Source organism: Microtus oregoni, unplaced genomic scaffold, assembly GCF_018167655.1.
Source record: "Microtus oregoni isolate MIOR12 unplaced genomic scaffold, Mior012 000014F_ref0000157, whole genome shotgun sequence".
Classification (NCBI taxonomy): domain Eukaryota; kingdom Metazoa; phylum Chordata; class Mammalia; order Rodentia; family Cricetidae; genus Microtus; species Microtus oregoni.
This window is the reverse complement of record NW_024543073.1, coordinates 5,011,087-5,032,331: the sequence shown is the minus strand read 5'-3', so window position 1 is coordinate 5,032,331 and position 21,245 is coordinate 5,011,087. Positions and strand designations below refer to the sequence as shown.

General features: G+C 36.5%; 1 protein-coding gene across 3 annotated transcripts in view; it reads right to left on the bottom strand.

The window, feature by feature from the left end:
• The window catches only part of Gpbp1 (GC-rich promoter binding protein 1), a 64,195-nt gene that overhangs the window by 35,578 nt on the left and 7,372 nt on the right, over positions 1-21,245 (bottom strand). For all 3 annotated transcript variants that reach the window (XM_041663402.1, XM_041663403.1, XM_041663401.1), the window contains exon 3: positions 2,894-3,013. In XM_041663402.1, coding sequence (XP_041519336.1) covers positions 2,894-2,956 — 63 coding nt within the window. In that variant the 5' untranslated portion in view covers positions 2,957-3,013. The remainder of the gene's footprint in view (positions 1-2,893; positions 3,014-21,245) is intronic.

The following is a 21,245-nucleotide window of genomic DNA, read 5'->3' as shown; positions in this document are numbered from 1 at the left end:
AATTTAAAAAAAAAGCCAAAAAACAGCTTAGTGTTTGCTAGGCCTAAAGTCTGGGGTGAAGAGCAATCTATACTTCAACAGAATCAAAATCTATCAACATGACGGACTATATACTATATACATACGATACTCCCCATTCTAGAAGAGCACTAGAGTTTACTGTACTATAACAGTCCTTAACCCTTATCCTGGGCTATTAATGTTTAAATAATGATAAGCTTGCAAACTATTGTTATGGGAATTTCACTTTCCAAATAGCTTTTGCTTATGTTAGTCTTTTAGGAATAAAACAAGTCGTATATTACTAAACACAAAATGGCAAAAGGAAATAGAAGGGTAAGCAAGAAACCCATATGCATATAGACTGCAAAGTTGGCCTTGGGGGATATGGGAGGCTGCCTATAAACGGAACAGGTTAGCACAACTAGGGATTTGAGAAAAGCTGGCACAAATTTTAATAACTATGCATAGAGCAATAAGCAGGAAAAGAGTAAAAAAAAGCAATCTAAGTTGGATATGATAGAACACACCCATAAGCCCAGGACTTGGGAAGAAAGGTTAAAAAGAAAAAAAAAATATACACGAGAATTTGACTTAAAAAATGTGGAGGCTAGAGAGACTGTTTGACAGTTAAGAGCACTGCCTGCTCTTCTAGAGGACCTGGGTTTAATTTCCAGTACCCGCAGTTCACACCTCTAACTCCAGTTACCGGGTTTCTGATACCCTCATACCAGATATACATGCAGGCAAAACACCAATGAACATAAAATAAATGTGTGTGTGTGTGTGTGTGTGAGAGAGAGAGAGAGAGAGAGAGAGAGAGAGAAAGAGACAGAGAGAGAGCTTTCCAAGGAGAAAGAGGGCGTTCCAAGGAGCTGAACAGAGGAAGTTGGTGTAACTGGTGGTGGCCCAGACCATTCCATCACTCAAGAGGCAGAGGCAGCAGGATGGATTTCTCTTGAGTTTGAGGCCAACTCAGTCTACTAAGCTATCTCTAGAGAAGCCAAAATTACACAAAGAAACCTGTCTCAAAAGGGAAAAAAAGGAAAAATTTGAAATTTTCAAAAATTAACAATTTCAAGGTTTTGTTATTAGTCTTATAGTCTACAAAATGTAATTTTTAATCATTTTCTCTCATTCCAAAATTAATTGTATGCCAAGAACATAGAATAAAGTCTAGATTTATTCTATGTATGCTTTCACATTAATTACTACGTAAAAAATAAGCAAGCAGTTAACCTTCCCAAAAACCTGTGCAAGATATGATCACTAAGATTCATCTTCAAATCAAATTCTATTTTTATTGCCTAGGGAAATAGCTCAATGCATTTTAAGGGAAGAAACTTCTAAACTAAAATTATTCTCATGAGAGTTACTTTTAATAAACTTTTATAAAAACTACCTGTACACATAAAAGTACTAGATGGCAACCTAATCATGATAAACATTCAGATTAACAGGCAAGCAAATAACCAAGACTCACATTTTATTAAATAAGTGAATGTTACTGAGTTATGTAAATTATATTCCTGAAATGTTAGTTCCAACTCAAAATCTTGCTTAGTTAAAAAGTCTTCCAAGTGACTGGAAAAACAGACAGAAAAGTAAAGCCATTAATCAGAAGGATACAGGCGTTTTTATTATGAATTAAGTTGAGTCAATGCCTCTCTCTTTGTTTGCTATATGCCTTTAGGACAAATTTTAGAGACTGCGTGTTTGTTTTTCTGAAGGTTTTTAACCACTCTCTCCACTAATTGTGTTGTGACAATCTGCAGCACTTGAGCCACCACCACCTACTCTCTACTCCCTCTGTACAAGCATTCTGTCCAACACCAACTGAAGAGGTTATATTCCAAGCAACAGTCCGGAAACCAGGGTTCTTTCTCTTTGCATAACCTCCATTCACAACTGAACATCTATTTCAGGTTTTCCAGACCAAGAATATTGAGGCCCTAATTTCACTTGATCCAGCTACCTAATAAAAAGATTTTATATATATATATATATATAATAGTAAGAAGCAGTGCTCAAAGAACTCTTCAAAACACAACATGAGAAAGTTTATGATTAAAGGACCCTCAAACAATGGAGATTTTTAGTGGGTTGTAGGGGGCACAACACAGTAGGGTGATAGCTACTCTCAACAAATAGCAATAAGCTAAACCAATAAGGCAGCTAGCACAGAGAGAACTAGGAAAACAACTAAGAGACTTCTTTCTGGAGGTCAGAATAAACCTCAAAGACTGGCCTCAAAAACCACCAGTTATCTAATTAAATTGAGTCAGAACAAGAAGCAATTTATGCCACAGGGCATTGTTGAAAACAGCACAGCAACTAACCAGCAACAAATGGAGCCTAGCAGAGAGTTGTGATATCAAATGAGGCAAACAGTTTTACAGAGTAACCAATGCCCATGTCCTTTACTCGGGAATACAATCATTTCACTTTCCCTCTGTCAAAAACAAGAGGTCAGTAATTGAAATTCATGGAACAAGAGTAGGAATAAATCTAAAACACAACATTCATGAAATTATGATCAAATTAAATATTTGGCAAAGTACTCTGCAAACTTTAAATACCTCATGTATGCTATGGTATCATTACTAATTATTAGTAAAGTAATAAAAATTATTGTAAAAAGCAAAGATAAGTTCCAAGTATTTGACTGATCTGAATCAACACTACAAAAATCCCCTTGAACAAAGACAACAAAAACTGTCTTCACTTTTTTTCCTTATACTATGGCTTAAACCCAGGGCCTTGGCAGGTTAGAGAAGCACTCTACCAGGGAGCCATACCCAACCACAGTCAAGTCTTCACATGTTTGGTTAAATATGTGTACAACATGAAAAATCAAGGCAGAAAGAAAGGCAGAGATGCAGAGGGAAAGTACCTTTGTTGATGATGGCGGAGTAGGAAAATTAAGCCAGGCTGGAGCAAAGTCATGCTGCGCCATTTAGGTCCAGTCTCTCCAACTCAGTAAAACAAGGCTTCAACACCTCATGGCAAGTCCCTGTCATAAAAATGGAAAAAATTAGACTTGCAGTTTCGGGCCAAAATTATAACCTTATATTGAATCCCCTTTCAATTAAAATTTGCTGGGCAGGTATGGTGGTACATGCCTCTCAGCTTGATGGACATACCAAGTTCCAGAACAGCTGTGGCTACACAGAAAGATTGTCTCAAAAGAGAGGGGAAAAAAAACCCTCAATTACAGTGATCAAACTGTAAGATTCCATTTGCAATTATTAAATAATTATAGGAGACTAATGTTTTGAACTAAGTTCCTGAAGTAGACCCCCAATAGACCAAACTAAAATAAAAATGAAGTTTCCCATACTAAAATTCCATATCAACAATCTCAAAGTTACTTATTGTCCATATTAAAAAAAAAAATCAAGGAAGAGAGGCAATAGCTAACTTTTCTAAACAGACCAGTTTTAGAACACCTTATTAATGTTGTTGCACCACTTTCATCCTTGCCCCAAAAGTAAGCTGAAGTAACTTCGTATTAACCAATTGGTTATCTACTACTGTTTCCCTGTCTCCTCTTCTTCAGCTCTTTATATCTACAAAGACCATTTACATTCAGTTCATTAGAACATGGTCTCTATTTTACAGGAAAAGGTTTCCCAATTTCTAGGAGAGCAAATAAGGCTCAGTAAGATCTTTAAATTTATAAATTTCTCTTTTCACATAATAAAATTGTTATTAAAAAGACCAGTTTGCAGTGTGGAATAGATGGCTATAAGAAGAATTTATTGAGCAGTTAAGGTAATTAATGGTAATTACAAAACTATGTATGATTCAAACCATATACTTAAAAAAAAATCAGAAAAAAAAAATCAGGGCAAATTTCTTAAAGTATACCTCAATGAAACTTATTTTTAATAACGATCAGAATTATTTCTAACCAAAAAAAAAGAATTATTTCTAACCTAAGCTATGAATTACGTGGTATTATCTATAAGGCAGGGGGAGGGTACTACATGTACATCTGTGCACCACACATGTACCTGCTGCTCAGGAAGGACAAATGGATACGTTGGGACTGGAACTGTAAAGATGGTTGTAGGCTACTGCTGGGAATAGAACTTGGGACCTCTGGAAGTGCAGCAAGTGCTCTTAGTAGTAACTAAGACATCTCTCCAGCTTCATGATATATTCTTATCCACACCCCAGAAAGAATTCTAAATATAATTAACTGCCAATTTTTAGAAAACTCAAAACAAGAATGAGAATAGCTGGGCAGTGGTGGTGCACAGCTTTGATTCCAGCACTCAGAAGGCAGGATGATCTCTGGGTTTAAATTCTTCAGCCTAGTCTACAGAGCAAGTTCCAGAACAGCCAGGGGTAGAAAGAAACCCTGTCTCAAAAATGGATGGATAGATGGATAATAGATCAGACAGACAAGGGATGCATGTAGGAAGGAACACAAGAACTACAGGTGACAGAACATTGTATGAGTCATGAAACTTAAAAACAAAAAAAAAAACTGATTAATCCCTCTAGTTCCGCTTTCTTTTGGTCACTTGCTTTTTATAGCTAAATCAGTTTTTTAGCAACTTGAAGGTAGCTTAAAAAATATTAATACCACCAACCTTCCACTCTGGCCTACAAAAGTGCCTGAATGACTGCTGACTGTTTTTTACAGTGGAAAGAACAATCTCTACTTTCTGTACTTGCTCCTAAAGATAGCCACTACTTTATCACCAATCACCTTTCTCTACACCTCAAATCACCCAGAGTTCCTTCATCCCAGAGCGTCAAATTTGATACTTATATCGGTCATGTTAGGCTACCTTGTAAATAACACCCCTGTACAAAAATTATTTTAATACACAGCAAAAAAGGAGGCTTAGTTCAGTAAAAAGTAAATAATACGGTTTTGACAAATAATTTTATTAATTATTATTAAAAATGTTTGTTTTGTGTTTTATTTGATTTTTTTGTAGCACAGGCAGGCCTCCCACATCTGATTCTCTTGCCTCAGCTTTCCTAATGTTGAGATTATAAACATTCAACATAACAAACAATGCAAATACAATATACAGACACTGTACAAACTACTCAACAAGTCAAGTCTTACCAAAATAAATAAATAAATAAATAAATAAATAAATAAATAAATAGGGATAGCACAGAAGGCCTGATGACTTCAGCTCTATAGGACCCACATGGTGGAAGACAGGGTCCACTCCAAGATAACCTCTAACCTACATACATACACACATACACACACACAAATAATTTTTAATGCTAAAATTTTCAAACTCTTTAAAGAAAACAAGGAGATAAAGCTTCCTGGCCCTACCTTTAGCAATATTCTTAAAATATGACAACAAAACCAGGATTAACAATGGAAAGAAAAAGGTTATAAGTAAAAAACATTATTCAAGGGTATGGACTCATAAAGAACCCTCACCCCCTCACCTGAATAAATAATCAGAGCCCTGAGTATGCTGCTAATCAAAAATAGTGCATATCATGTCTGATAATGTCTAGTATCCAGAATATGTAAGAAACTCTTAAAATTCAATAAAAAGCTGCGAAGAAGGGCATATGTCTTTAATCCCAGTTCTTGAGGCAGAGGCAGGAAGAAATCTGAGGCTAGGTAATTCCAGGATAGCAGAGGATACAGAGACCTTGCCTCAAAAAAGCAAGGAAGATTGTGGGGGAGGGGGAGACACTCTTTTAAAGAGAAGCGAATACAAGTAGATATTTCCCCTAAGATCTATAAATACTCAATACACACATAACATACCCATAGTTGCTGAGTGGTGGTGCACACCTTTAATCCTAGCATTCACGGAGGCAGAACGAAATCTCTGTGCATTAGAGGCCAGCCTAGTCTACAGAGTGAATTCCAGGATGGTCAGAGATACACAGAGAAACCACTGTCTCAAAAACAAAACAAAGCAAAACAAAATGATGCCACAAATAAAAATACCCTCAGCAGCACTTTCTGGTGGTCATTAGAGAAATATAAGTCAAAGCCACCATGATCAGATACTAATTCACACCCACTAGGATAGCTATATAATCTTTTTTAATAGAAAAAAAAGTGGTATTGAAGATAGGAAGAAATTAGAACCCTTGCTTGTTTCTGTTATGAAGATAAAATTGTACAACAACTAAAACCTACAATTTGGCAATCTTTCAAAAAGTTAAAACATATAATTACCCTATTATCCATAATATCTGTATTCAGTATGCTCAAAGAATTGAAAATCATACTTAAAAATGTGTATACCAATGTTTGCATCAGCACTTATCCAACATCAAAACAGAATCATCCCAAATGTCCAATAAAAAGACGAAAGAATAAGCAAAATACGGCATACAACATTTTTGGCTGAACTTTTCAAAATGTTTTATGTCTCTTATTTTATGTGTATGTGTTTCTCCTACACGTATGTTATGTCTTTGTGAGGGTGTCAGATGCTCTGAAACTGGAGTTACACACAGTTGTGAGCTGTCTTATGGGTGCTGAGAATTGAATCCAGGTCTTCTGGAAGAGCAATCAGAACTCTTAACCACTGAGTCATCTCTCCAGCCGCCCAATTTTTTCTTTTAGAAAGATAAACACATTGCATAATTTCATGTAAGTGTATCATGAATGTGCAACTAAATGTCAAAAAAGACCATACACCAGAAATGTTAAGTATGATTTTTACCTCAATGAAGTGACATAAATACTGCATTTTATAAGCACTCAACAAACCATATATCTAGATACAAATATATACATATGTATGAGAATAGTTTACCTATGTAATTCTTAAGTACCTCCAACCTAAAAATTAATTATAGTTATGTAACAAAAGAGCCTCACAAAGAGTACCTTAATAAACAGATCAAAGTGAACATCACTAGTAATGAACAATTTGACAATGTGTGCCACTAGGCAGAACACAATAAACAAAGCCATGCTTCTCTCCTTAATCTACACCAAGGAAGCCCCTAGCTTCTATGAAAACACAAGAAAAACTAACTTAGGCAGGTGAGATGGCTCAATGGTTAAGCGCACTTATTGCCAACCCTGTCACCCAAGTTCAAATTCTAGAACCCATATAAGGGAAGAGTCAACTCTCAAACTCTTGTCAGACTATCAACATGGCATGAAGTCTCACCCCCACCAAACCCATGAAAAGGCAATCAACCAACCAAATCAATCCATATGGGGGAGGTATATATTGTTTTAAGAGTAAGACAAGCCGGGCGATGGTGGCGCACGCCTTTAAAGCACTCGGGAGGCAGAGATAGGCGGATCTCTGTGAGTTCGAGACCAGCCTGGTCTACAGAGCTAGTTCCAGGACAGGCTCCAAAGCCACAGAGAAACCCTATCTCGAAAAACCACACAAAAAAAAAAAAGTAAGACAAAATAGCTCCAAAAACATTTTTTTTTTCAAGAATATGATGTTAAAACACTGAAGAGAGCTCAGAAGGTAAAGTTGTGGGCTGCCTGATCTGATGAAATGAGCCCAATCCCCAGAGCCCACAATAATTAAAGCCGAGAACAGAGGCCTCCAGTTGAGCTCTGACCTCACATTCACCATGGTACACATGTGGTATAAGCAAGATAAATGAATAAAATGTAATTTAAAATTTCAAAGAAGTTATCAGTCAAAAAAAAGTGTTTTTATGAACTGATCAAGCTGTTAAAGCATGTTTATTTTTTAACATATGTGCATGTATGCTCAGGGCAATCTTAGTAAAGAGTTTACTAAGATTGGTTTTGGAAGTAAGTAGAATGGATAAAGATAAACTGATCTCAAAAAAAAAAAACAGGCAAGTAACTGGGATCCTATTAAGAGTTTTAAAGCTATGGGTGGTTATAATTAAGAGATTTTTAAGAGTAGGGTGATTCAAGCCTTAAATCCCAGCACTCAGGAGGCAGAGGCAGGTGGATCTGAGTTGCAGGCCAGCCATGGCTATACATCTTCAAAAAAAAAAAAATGAAAGAAGAGAGGGAAGGAGAAAAGAAGTGAAGGAAGGGAGGAAGAAGAATCTTTAAAAAAGGAAAAGAAAAATGGGAGGAGAGATAGACAGACTTATCCTTCTCAGTTTACCTCTTACCAGATTCTTTCTGTGCTTTATTCACATGAAAAAGTCATAAAAGAAAATTATAAAATTGTTATTTAAGGGTTGAATAAATGTTCTCCCCTCCAAAAAACATTATATTCTGAAAACAGAATGTTTTTAATCCTCAATTTTTACAATTACTAATGGGCAATATGCAAAATAGATATACAATAGAAACACAAACCTAAAAAACTTTACAGGGCTGAAAATATAGCTTAAGCTGGGAATACAGCTCAAGATGAGCTAACATTTAACCTTAGCATAGTACTTATACTATGCATACATGCCATGAGATTCTCTCTCTCTCTCTCTCTCTCTCTCTCTCTCACACACACACACACACACACACACACACACACAGCCAAAATCTTATAAAGAACTGATATGAAGCTAAAGAGATGATATCTTGATGGTTAAGAGCACTTAGTACTCTTACAGAGGACCTAGCACCTACACTGGGCAGCTGACAACTGTCTGCATTCACAGCTGGAAGATATCCAAAGCCTTCTTCTGGCTTCCAGGAACATTCAAAAATGCACACACATACACATAAATAATGATTTTTTAAAAAAAAGAACTGACTATTCACTTGCAATTAATTCAGTACTAAAAAAATAGCATTACTCCTGCTTTGCTGCTGAGGCAAGGTCTCATTTACCACAGGCTGGCCTCAAACTAAGCGAGATGACCTTGAGAAATTCCCTCTTCGTCCCAAGTACTGCAATTACATTCATCAGGTACTGACCACCAAGGCCAGGTTATTTGGTGCTGGAGATCATCTCAGGATCAAATGTACACTAGGCAAACAAACTACCAAATGAGCTCCGTCCCCTGGTCCTATTTAATGCACACAAATTTAAAGTTGAAGCATCGTGAGCTTCTGACCTTCCAAGTATATACACACATAAACACACGTGCTTACATGTGTACTTTCATAACAAAGAAAAGGAGGCTAGGAACTTGAAGGGACAAGGGTGTGTGTGTGTGTACATGGGAGGGTTTAGAGAGAGGAAAGAAGAAGAGCAATGACTTAATCATATTTTAATCTCAAAAAAAATTAAGTACACATTTATACTTATTGAGTTTTCTCACAAAAATGAAGCAGACTAAATCTTCCACAAATCGGTATACCGGGACTTTTTGTGTTTGTAAACGTAAATTTTAAACTAGAATTGTACTGCAAACAGTGTGGATTAACTGCAACAAAATTTAATTCAAATCAACTAATTTACTGAATGACCAACATAAACAGTTTGTGCTAAGCAGTAGAAGATATAAGGCACAAGAGAGCAGTCAGCCCTGACTTCAAAAAAGCTAATAAATAATTGTAAAACTAGGCCGTAGCCACAGATCCTTAAAAAAAAAACTTTTTTTTAAAAAAGATCTATTTTATATATACATAAATACCAGAAGAGAATACCATTATATATCTCATTATAGATGGTTGTGAGCCACCATGTGGTTGCTGGGAATTGAACTCTTAACCCTTGAGCCAGCCCCTTTCAATAAACTTTTAAGTATAATTTTTTTCTCAGAAGTATTTACTATTTTTTAAAAAAGTGCCAGTCGGGTAGAGTGGCCACATGTTCTGTAATTTCAGTACTCAGGATGCTAAGGCAAGAGTTACAAGTTCATGGCCCACTTGGGATACACAGCAAAAATGAGAAAGTCAAAAAGCAGTCAGGAATGGTGTCACCCTATCTGTAATCTAAGCAAAGAATTACAAATTCAAGGTCAATCACTGCTACATTGAGAATTACTACAGGCCAACCTTAGATAACTATGTAAGATCCTGTACCTGTATCAAAAAGAAAAAGAAAAAAACCAAATCGTCAACATTGTACAGGATCAGATAAAAGGAAGGACAAAAGGGGCAGAATTAAAATTATAACAAGTAGTTGGGTGGTGGTGGACACACATTTAGTCCCAAAACTCAGGAGGCAGAGGCAGGCAGATCTGAGTTCGCGGTCAGCATAGTCCATAGAGCAAGTTTTCAAAAAGCCAATAATAAATAGTCTATCCCAAAACCAGTCAATAAATGACAGAATCTGGAAAATAGGACTCCGTGTCTTTACACACTGCTAAAGGTAAGAGAGTGACGCACATGTATACTCTTAGCACTGACCAGGGAGGAGGATCACAAGCTTAAAGCTGGCAACAGCCTATCTCAAGCACACACACTCTCAATTTCTCCCCGAAACACACACCTTTAAAAAAGAAAAAGAACACCAATCTCTCTCAAACTTTCCCAAAGAATTTACTAAAATATGTAAACAATCTATTGCCTACCCTCAAGTAACTTCTCCTTGAGTTCTCTTTCAGTTCACAGATGTACAAAATTTCTGAATTACAAAACATAGCCATAGTTTTAATACTGGTTTTAAAAAAACTTAAGTGTTTACCCAAATGTAACTGTAGAACCTCTTAGGTGCTTTGTTTATCCTTAATTTGTGTTTTTTACACATAACAGTACTAGGCTATGTAAATCCTACAGATGATTTAGTTCTATGTAACATGAACAAAATTAAATGTCTTTATGGCAATAGTATAACCAAAAACAACGTTCTTGGAAAGCTTGAAATTACCTTATCATGTAGAATTTCACTTTTTAGAACAGGGTTTAAACTATCCTTTAAAATAAAAGAGTAGAAGCTACCGTTAATTTAATGTTTTCAAACTTTCATAGTCCAAGACACAAAGACCTCAAGATACTTTTAACTAAGAAGAAAATAAAACTTTCTTCAAAGTCTAACGCAGAAAGATAATGAAATTTTTCACTATTCCTTCCTGTCTGAAAAACACATATATGATGGGAGGGGCAGGAGACAAGTTTGCAACAGCAAATGTATGGAAATTAGGACTTTGGTTCTCTCCTTCACACTCTATACATGTTCTAGGGATCAAACTCAAGCTGCCAAATTTGAACTATTTCTGCACTGAACCATCTCACCAGCCCTAAATAAATGTTTTAAAAGTAATTTTCCTAACTATTTACAACAAAGTAACAGGTCCCACAACAGTACATTCAACTTTCTAGAATCACAAAATCTTCCGACTCAGAGGTCTAGTTATATATCAAACCATAATACAGGTCTTAATAAACTTTATAGGGAAAATCAGTAATATAGTCAAAATTTGTTCCCTGTCAACTCAGGCCTCTTAGGCTTCAAATAGACTACTGTCTGTCTTTTTAGCAAACTGGTATTTGGAAGGTTCTACCTTCATAGAACTAAGATCAAAACATTTGCAGTCACTTTATCACCCCACACACTTTGAGGAGGATGAGACATCTAGTTTACACAGGAAAAGTCTTTGAAGCATCTTACCATTCAAGTAGTTTTCAACCTAATTTAGGTTCCAAAATCTTTCAGCACTTGCCTCCTAATATGGTTAGAGCCTCACCTTAGCAGTTTTCCAGAGCTGCCTAGTAAGTAAAGCCCTATAATAAATTTTAATTAAAGTTCTATAATACTCTTTCTTACACAGAACCAAAGATCACACTAAGAAACTTCAAACTAGCAAATGATTAAAATTTCAGTCACTGTCAAGCATGGTAGCACAGGCCTTTAATCCCAGCAGTCGGGAGGCAGAGCAAGGAAATCTCAAGAGTTCAAGGCCAGCCTGGTCTATAGTTCCAGAACAGCCAGGCTACAGAGACACCATGTTTGGGGGGGGGGGGGTCCCACATAAGAGCCTGAAGCCACAAATCTGCATTACCTTCTTCCATTCCCTCCTCTTAAATAATACAATACATAATAGACATTATTTGGTGTAAATAGTCATAGCTGGGTCAGCCAGGCGACAAAACAGGTAAAAAAAAAAAAAAATGCTTGCTGTTCAAACTCAAGTTCATTTTCCAGAAGCCACAAAAATGTGGAGAGAGCATTCTTGTCCTCTTACCTCTATACACACATATTATGTACACACAAAAAAATAAATGTCAGCCTCCCTGAGTCTCAAAAATTCTGAGTCAGAAATTGTGCTTATCATTCTATTTCAAAGACTTAGAAATAGTGGATTCTGGTGTTTTAAATTTGAGACAAATGGCAAAATACCTGAATTTGATCCCTGTGGTTCAATTTAAAATTAGAGAAAAAAATCATAAAAGCATAATAGTAATTAAGTGTTTATCAGGTAAACAGATTTAGAAGTTCATGCAACAAATGATGTAAATCTAAGAAAATAAAACAGCTTTTAAATGATGTGATAACAAATCGATTTGGCTATAAATAATCTTGTAAAAACAAATTTAACTAATCACCATGCAGTTAAGCACCAAATTATAATAAAAAATACTAACTACATATACCAAATTTAAACCTCAAAAAAGAATAAATTACCTATAATGTGAATAATTCTTTCAATAATAATACTGCAGAAACAATAAAAATGAGAAGATATAAAGATGGGGATAGTTCGAAATTAAGAGGTCATTTCAGGCTTTGAAGAACTAGGAAGGGTATTATGGACTAAAAGAAATGAAAAGAGTATAAAAAGAGTTGTTCAAACAAAGAACAGTCAGAGAAAGTCTGTCACAGCTGAGTTAAAAGTGAACTAGCCAGGGGCAGTACTACACAGAAACAGTCCAACTTGCTGAAAGACTAAAGCAGGAAGATCCCTGGAGCCTAAGAGTTCCAAATCAGCCCTCTCCCTGAAAGGAAAATGCGGAAGAGAAAAAAAACAGAAGGAAGTGGATGGATGGGCTAGTGAAAAAAAAACTGAAGAAACAACATAAAGACTTTAAACAAGGAAAACTGGTATTTTCAAAGAAAAAAAGTGGCCGGGGCCAATGGGAACTAAGATCACAAAGTTGCAGAGAAAAATAAACAATGTAAAGACTTATACAATAGTATGCTTAATTCCAAAGAAAACAACTTGGAAGGCTTCTAAGAACAAAAATTTAACTTTTCTTTGTTTTTAATTATGTGTGTCCACCACCATGTTCACCACAAGTGCCCAGAAGATAGAGGTTCCCAAGATAGCTGCAACCAAACTTAAGTCCTCTACAAAAGTTTACGCTTCTTACCCCTAAGCCATCTCTACAGTCCCAATTATTAGTACTTTTAAAGGATCATTTTGTTCTGTGAATAAGCTATACAGTACAAATGGTAAAGAAAGGAGGCTAACGCAGTCATTCAAATGAAAACAAGATGTATCCTGGACAAGTGTAGAAGCAATAGGATAGAAAAGGACATATGAGATAAGAGGTGGAACAAATAGAATGCGTCCATGGGGGAATGGAAGCCAAAGATGATTTCCAAGTGTTTCATTTTGATAAGGTAGATCAGGAAGCTATTTACTAAAATAAAAATGAAACGGGGTGGGGGGGGAGTGGGGGAAAATAACAGGTAGGGGCAGACCACTTGCCTTGCATGCATAAGACTAAATTCAATCACTTCACTCAAAAGGCTAAGGCTGAAGCTGAAGCTCAGTGGTAGCGTGCTTGCCTAGCATGTTTGAGACAACTGACCCCAGGTTAAACCTCAAGTACTAAAGCGGGTGGGGGATAGGACAAAGACTGACTCGAAGTTCCCTTGTACTTATGGAGTAAATAAGAGTACAGTATTAACATGTAGAGAATTCAAGAAAAAATGTTTACATAATATGAAAATCTGGACTGAACATTTAAGATTACCTAGACAGGACCAGGGATGATGATCCAAACATATAAGCCCAAAACTCAGAGACAGACTGCCACAAGTTCAAGGGCAATCTGAACAACACATCATGTTTGCAGGCCAACCAGATGCTGTCTCAAAAAAGCCAACTTTTTTATAAATATACCATTTAAAGCTATGATGTCATACCATAGTTTACCCAAGTAATCATACCTAAGTATTATCCAAAGTATAATACATTGTCTTAACAATTTTAAATGTTCCATGTATATATGAAATATGTAAAACACTATACACATTACACATATTGCTCATTTCAGTCCCTTCATTTTGTATTTACCTACATTCTCCAATTCACCCTATCCCTTTTGGCTGATCCCATAGTCCTCAATTTCCCATTCTGGGTTGGCTTAGTTTCTGTTTTGGGTTTTTTCTGAGGGGTTATTGTTAAGACAAGGTTTCGTTATGTAGTAGTCCCGGTTGGCCTGAACTTGCTATTGTAGAGTAGGCTGACCTTCAACTCCACTTCCAAAATGCCTGAATTTCAGGCCTGAGCCTCCACACACAGGATCCCAAATTCTTGGTGGACCTCAACAACCCCAAATGGTATCACCTAACTGAATGAGGGAGTGGTGTAAAATCTGGCATCAGTAAAAAAAGATTAAAAGGATTCTCAATACTTGACAACCAAAAATAATTCATAATCAAAAATTTAATAAACTGATGTTCAGACAATACTGATCCACACTGCATCAAGCACATTCACAATAGCTCGTTCACAATAGCTCATCACACAAGCTACACACAAAGGAACAATAAATGCTGCCTCAAACACCTCAGATTCAAAACTTTACTGTTATCAAAAGCTCTTTGAGGGTCAGAGATAGCTCAGTAAAGTTAAAAGGTGTCAAACAAGACTTCATTTCCCAGGACACACGCTAGAAGGTAGAGCAATTCAGGTAAACTGTCCTGACCTACACAGGCATGCTATGGCACTCACACCCACTCACATAATAAATGGATAAATGGACTGGTGGGTGAGTGAGTAAACAGATAAATTTAAATATATATAGAGAGAAAGTAAAGTTTGAACTGCTGATGTTAGTTTTTTGGGTTTTGTTTTAAACTGGGAAGTTTACTTAATGCTTTTTGGTTGGGTTTTATTTTTAAGGTTTCACATACAACACACTCTAGACTACAATTCACTATACAGCTGAATGTTCCTCCTGCCTCCTCCTCCCAAGTGCAGGACTACAATATTGCACCACCATGCCAAGGTGCTGACGAAATTAAGCTGTTAAGTAAACTTTGACTTACAAGTGTAAGAAATTTTTTTCAACTATTTCTGTAATGGCCTTAAAAATATTTTTGCCGTTTTGCAACATACTTAGAATAGACAAACATTCTTAGCATTGATTATTTTATCGATAACATAAAAAATGCTGAAGACACTTTACACCCTACAATTTCAAATATTCAAAGATTTCATTTTTATAAAAAAAATAAATAAGTATAGCTAGACATGGTGAGGCATGTCTGTAATCTCAGCACTGCTGAGCTGAAGACAGATCAGGATGCTTCATGACTACATGGTGAATTAAGAAGTCAGGTTTGGTAACATAACGCCTCTCTCAAAAAATTATCAAAAAAGAGTATATTATTGTATATACATCAACAAGACTACCTTCAAAGTGGGTCCATGAAGAAACCTAAGTTCATAAACAGGGTCTCGTGTCATCTACACTGTCCTCAAACTCACTATTTAGCCTTAGAGAATATCCATAGACTCCTCATCCTCCTACCTTAGCCTCAAGTGCTGAAATTACAGGTAAATAACACACCTGGCCTAAAAGTTCAATTTTTTAGTGGAATCATTACATTCTTTTTATTTTTATTTAAAACTTATGTGAGTATGAGATTATGGAAGTGTACACACACAAAGTACATGTGTTTTGTAGGTGTGAGCTTGTCTGATGTCCAGCTTCTTATGTGTGTGCTGGAACAAGAACAGAAGTCCTCTCAATTGCACAGTAAGCACCCTTAACCAGTGAGCCAATTCTCCAGCCCCAATTTTTAAAATATTTTTTTTTAGTGTAAAAGCATTAAACTGAGGGGCTGGAGAGATGGCTTAGCAGTTAAAAGCACTAACTGCTCTTTCAGAAGTCTGGGTACAATTCCCAGCACCCACATGATGGCTCACAATCATCTATAGTGGGATCTGATGCTCTCTTCTGGCATAAAGTCACACATGCAGACAGAGTACTCATTAATAAAATATTTAACTTAAAAAAAGAGTTAGATATAAAGTTTTCTTAGTAAATATTTTGCCCTTAAGTTAGTTTTAGATTTTAGCCAGGCAGTGGGGCACACGCCTTTAAACCCAGCACCCGGAGGCAGAGGCAGGAGGATCTCTAAGAATTCAATACAGAGCAAATTCCAAGACAGTCAAGGGTATACAGAGAAACCCTATCTTGAAAAACAAAATAGACAGACAGATAAAAATCAATTTAGTTTTTATCCTCTACAAGAACCATTAACCCAAGCCTGATGTTGATTTTTATCTTCAATTAGTGGTACAGGGAAACTGATATCCACTTTTAATCATTTCTTTTAAAAAATTTCACTAGGGCACAAGACAGTGCAGACTAATTACAATTCACAATTAAACTGGCAGAAAAATTAGGGGAAAAAGAAAGCAAACTAATCAGTGGACTATTATTCAGCCTCATATGTTCTTTCTTAAATGTATAAATTTTATCTTCAATTGACAACTACTTACAAAGGAAATTAGTTTCCCAATAGTCTCACTAGGTCTCCTAACCACATTTGAGGGTAGGCCCCATGCCCAGTAGATAGCCAACACAAAAGGAACTCAATTGTATTTGAGACTATTTTTTGCATCATATTGCTTTGCTTAGTCATTTTTTACTGTACTAGTCTTTTGCTTATATATAACAGTTCCAGCTTAGCTTTTTTACGGTTTTTTTTTGGGGGGGGGTGTCCTTCTACATGCATGTGTTTCTTCTGCTTTTTTTGTTGTTGTTTTAATTTCACTCTTTTTTAAAGAAAGAAGGCGTAGTTGAAAGGTGGTAAGGTGGAAAAGATCTTCACTCTTTTTTAAAGAGAGAAGGTGTAGTTGAAAGATATTAAAGTGGAAAAGACCTGAGGAGATGAGGGAAGAGAACCCATGATCAGAATATATTGTACAAATAAAATATTTTCAACTTAAAAAAAATGTATAAATTTACTCTAGAAGGATGTAATCCAATGGTAGAATACTTACTTGCTTAGCATGCACAAGGCCATATCTTCAATATAATGTATAATATGTAAGAAACTAATTGTTTCAAAAAAAAATTGTTTCAACAATTAGAAACTGGTATGGTGGCCCAGACCACTTATCTATAACCCCAGTACTACACAGATAAAATATAAAGATGTCAAGGTCCTGGCCATCCTGAGCTACAATGAGACACTATCATAGAAAAAAAGAGAATGGGAAAAAAATGGGACGGCTAGAGATGTCTCAGAAGTTAAAAGCACCCAGCTGTTCTAGAGGACCCAGGTTCAAATCTCAGGACTTCATGGCAGATCACAACTGTCTGTATCCAACTCCAGTTAGCTCCAAAGGATCTGATACTCCTCTTGTGGCCTCCATCAACATCAACATGCCCATGCTCACACATACATAGACATGCAGGCAAAAAACTCATACACATAAAATAACAACAATAAAAAAACTTTTAAAATATTTGTTAATGGGGCTGGAGAGATGGCTCAGAGGTTAAGAGCATTGCCTGCTCTTCCAAAGGTCCTGAGTTCAATTCCCAGCAACCACATGATGGCTCACAACCATCTGTAACGGGGTCTGGTGACCTCTTCTGGCTTACAGGCATACACACAGACAGAATATTGTAAACATAATAAATAAATAAATATTTTTAAAAAAAAAGATCTAGCTGTAGAACATTTAAAAAAAATAAAATATTTGTTAAAAGGAAAAACATGCAAACTAATCAAAAACATTAGTTTTTAAAAGACAAGATAAGCTGACTAGAGACACATGCCTTCAATCTCAGCACTGGCAAAACAGAACCAAGAAGCAAAAAAGGATCACCTCCAAGTTCAAGATCAGCCTGTCCTATGTAGTGAGTTACAGGCCAGCCAGGGATGCATGGCAACACATATATGCGTAGACACACAAAAAAATGAGTAAAGGGTGCTTTATATTCTAGACTAATCATACTATGACATTAAATGTTTAAATGTGTTACTTTATTATAAATTCCTTTTATTTACCTTCATTACAAGTATATAATATTTTGCTCTAATATGAAAGAGGGTATTTTGCTTCAACAAAGATAGTTAATTCTATCAACTAAGGTGGATTAAAAAGAGCCTAGGAGATTAATATAAGACTTGTGTATGTCTAGTGTGCACTTCCAGAGATTTTAACAGAAGGCTCTATCCTGAATACAGGTGGTGCCAGCATGGAATAAAAGAACAACAACAGAAGGGCCAATGAACTTGGTTAGACCATGCAAATATTCTCTGCTTCCTGCAATTTGAGTCATTCTGCTCTGCTCTTGCACCATGATGGAATGAATCCTAAAAAAATCTTTCCTTATTTGACATGGTTTGAGGGTTTTAATCAAAGCAAACATATAACAGATGATTTTTAAAAAGACTTAAGAGCTAAGGTATAGGTAAGTGGTATACACTTCCCTAGGTGCTCCATTTCGTCTTGCCCCAGGCTCTATCTCCAGTTCCCAAAATACATGATGTACACCCAGGCATGTAACACTTGCTTGTACACCTAGAACTTTGGGAAGCTGATGCATAAGTTCTGGGCTAGCCTGGGCTATAAAATGGAAACTTGTCTCAGAGGAAAGGAGGGGAAAAGACAGGAAGGGGGTGGGTGGGGGAGAGGGACAGAAGGGAGGGGAGGGGGCAAAAAGGAGAGGGAAAAAGAAAGAGAAATGCAAAGAGGAAAAAAAGAGGAGAGAAGGAGGGAGAGAAAGCCCCTCCCCCATTCTCCAAACAGGTTTCCACCACATCACAAGTTCTAGTGAACTGAAAACCTAAGGGCTAAGAGTCACTACTAGGACACTGTTTCTACTAGATCATAATTTATACTTGGTAATAAAAAATCCCCAGCACCACCTCAAAAATAAAAAAAAAAAAATTCAAATTCTGCTTTTGTCACCTAACCCCTTAGGTAAATTACTTAATCTTGGACTGAATTTCGATGTATGACTGATTTTAGATACCTCATTTTGGTTAACGTTCACAAGGACCCTAAGAATTAGCTATGGTTGGATAGCTGAGATGACCCAGAGGTTAAGAGCACTTAGTATTATGTTACAGAGAACTTGGGTTTGATTCCCAGAACTCACACATACGTTCCTGAATGATTATTATCAACCTGCCAACTATTATCATATTCACTTGGGAAAATAAAATTTAGTTGCTGCCCAAGACAAAAATATATTCTAAAAACAGAATAGTATCTTGCTTTTCTCATTAGCACTTGAAAAATTAACTGTAAATCTTGATACAGAAATACGTATGTTCAGAAGAAATATGTCTGAAATCCCTGTGCCTACGTTTTCTAACTGTAAAGTGAGAGTAAGCGAACCTTCCCACACAGGTGTCTATAGAACTAAAACTTAAAAGGTTTAGAATAGCCTAAGACATTATGAACACCACTTCAGTACTGACTAGTTATTAGGATTCATTAGCTGAAAATGGTGCTAGAACACACTGTAATCTCAGCATTCACCCATCTGAGACAAGAAGTCAAGACAGCCTAAGATATGTGCTAAGATCCTGTCTCAAATGATTCGCTCATTATGGTTAAGGTTACTATCTAAAATATATGACTATCTACAACAAGGTTTTAATGGGCAAATATATCAGGTGTGGTGAAATATACCTGTAATCTCAGCACTATGGAGGCTGAGGCTGGACGATTATAAATTCAAATTCAGACTAGGCTACAAAGCAAGAAGGGGGGGGGAATAACAGTGGTTATCTTCATTAAGTATTTAAATATTTCTCTGAAGATATACAAATGGGCCCAGTTAGCATAAGAAAATATTCTATTAGTCACTAGAGAAAGTATATCAAAACTAATGTTTACAAATAGGACAACTAAGGGCTAGAGAGACAGCTAGCTGGTGGTTAAGCGTCCTTGCTGCTGCAAAGGACAGGTTATCAACCACTTGCAAGAGGCACCTCACAGCTGCAGCCTCTAACTCAAGCTCCATGGGATCTGGTACCTCTGGCCTCTAGCAACAAACCATTAAACCACAAATATATATATTTAATATATATTTATATATATATAATAAAATTTAAGGGGGGACAGAGATTATGTGATTAAGAGCACTGGACACTCTTCTAGAAGACCTGTGCTCTCAAAAGTTCCCAGCACCCACATGACTGTTCACAGGTGTCTTTAACTCTAGTTTCAGGGGATCCAATACCCTCTTCTCATCAGGCATAAACACGGTACACACAAAAATATACAAGCAAAACTCATACATATAAAAAAATAAATAAAACCTTTCCTTTTAATTCATTTACTATGCTAATTGAAAGGCCAGTATGTGGGGGAAGCATAAGCAATAAACAAGACTGGCAGTATAGCTCGGCAATAAATTACTTGTCTAGAACATGAATCTCTAGATTCATCCCTTAATATGGCCCCTAAAAAAAAAAAAAGAGGGCTGGAGAGATGGCTCAGCGGTTGAGAGCGCTGACTGCTCTTCCAGAGGACCCGGGTTCGATTCCCAGCACCCACATGGCAGCTCACAACTGTCTGAAAAAAAAATGTAGTTCCATGAGATCTGACACCTTCACACCAACGACAAGTCATACAGCACCTGGAAAGTTATTAAGTCTACTGAGTGCGTATAAATTCAGAATATACTCTCCCCAAAACTATTTAACACCCCACTCTACTCTTGTGGAACAAAGATTTTGATTATTTATGTGAAAGCCTTCCACCCATATGTACTTTACAAAAAGGTCTATAAATCTTTTGATTAAAAGTATGGGTGGGATTTCCTTTTATTTTGTCTTAACTTCATAAACCTTTTTAGACATGCATTTAAAGAGGCAGAAAGTGGCTGAACCTTGGTAAAAGGTATTACACATTTCCTTCATCTCAGATTACGGGCTCTAGTTGGCATCGACAGAGATTTCATGAAAGACCTAAAGCGAACTAGAACATCAGCTAAGCTACTCCTGATATATTTTAGGGAGGTTTCTGAGACTTTTAAGAGAGTAAAGTGAAAAGCAAAGAAATAAATGAGCTGCTTTCTTAAGTGGAAAAACAACCTAAGAGTAAGCTAGCAAATGAAAATTTGAAATGGGGAAGCAAAGCTACGTAGCCCTAAGAAGTCAAAGATACAATTTCAGGTTGGCATCATGGGATTAGGGTAACGCCATTAGCAAAAACAAGAGATAAAATAGCTCAAGGAACCCTGATTGCTCTTCGGGCTGACAAGGAAGGGGGACTATTTTGGGGGAGGGGGA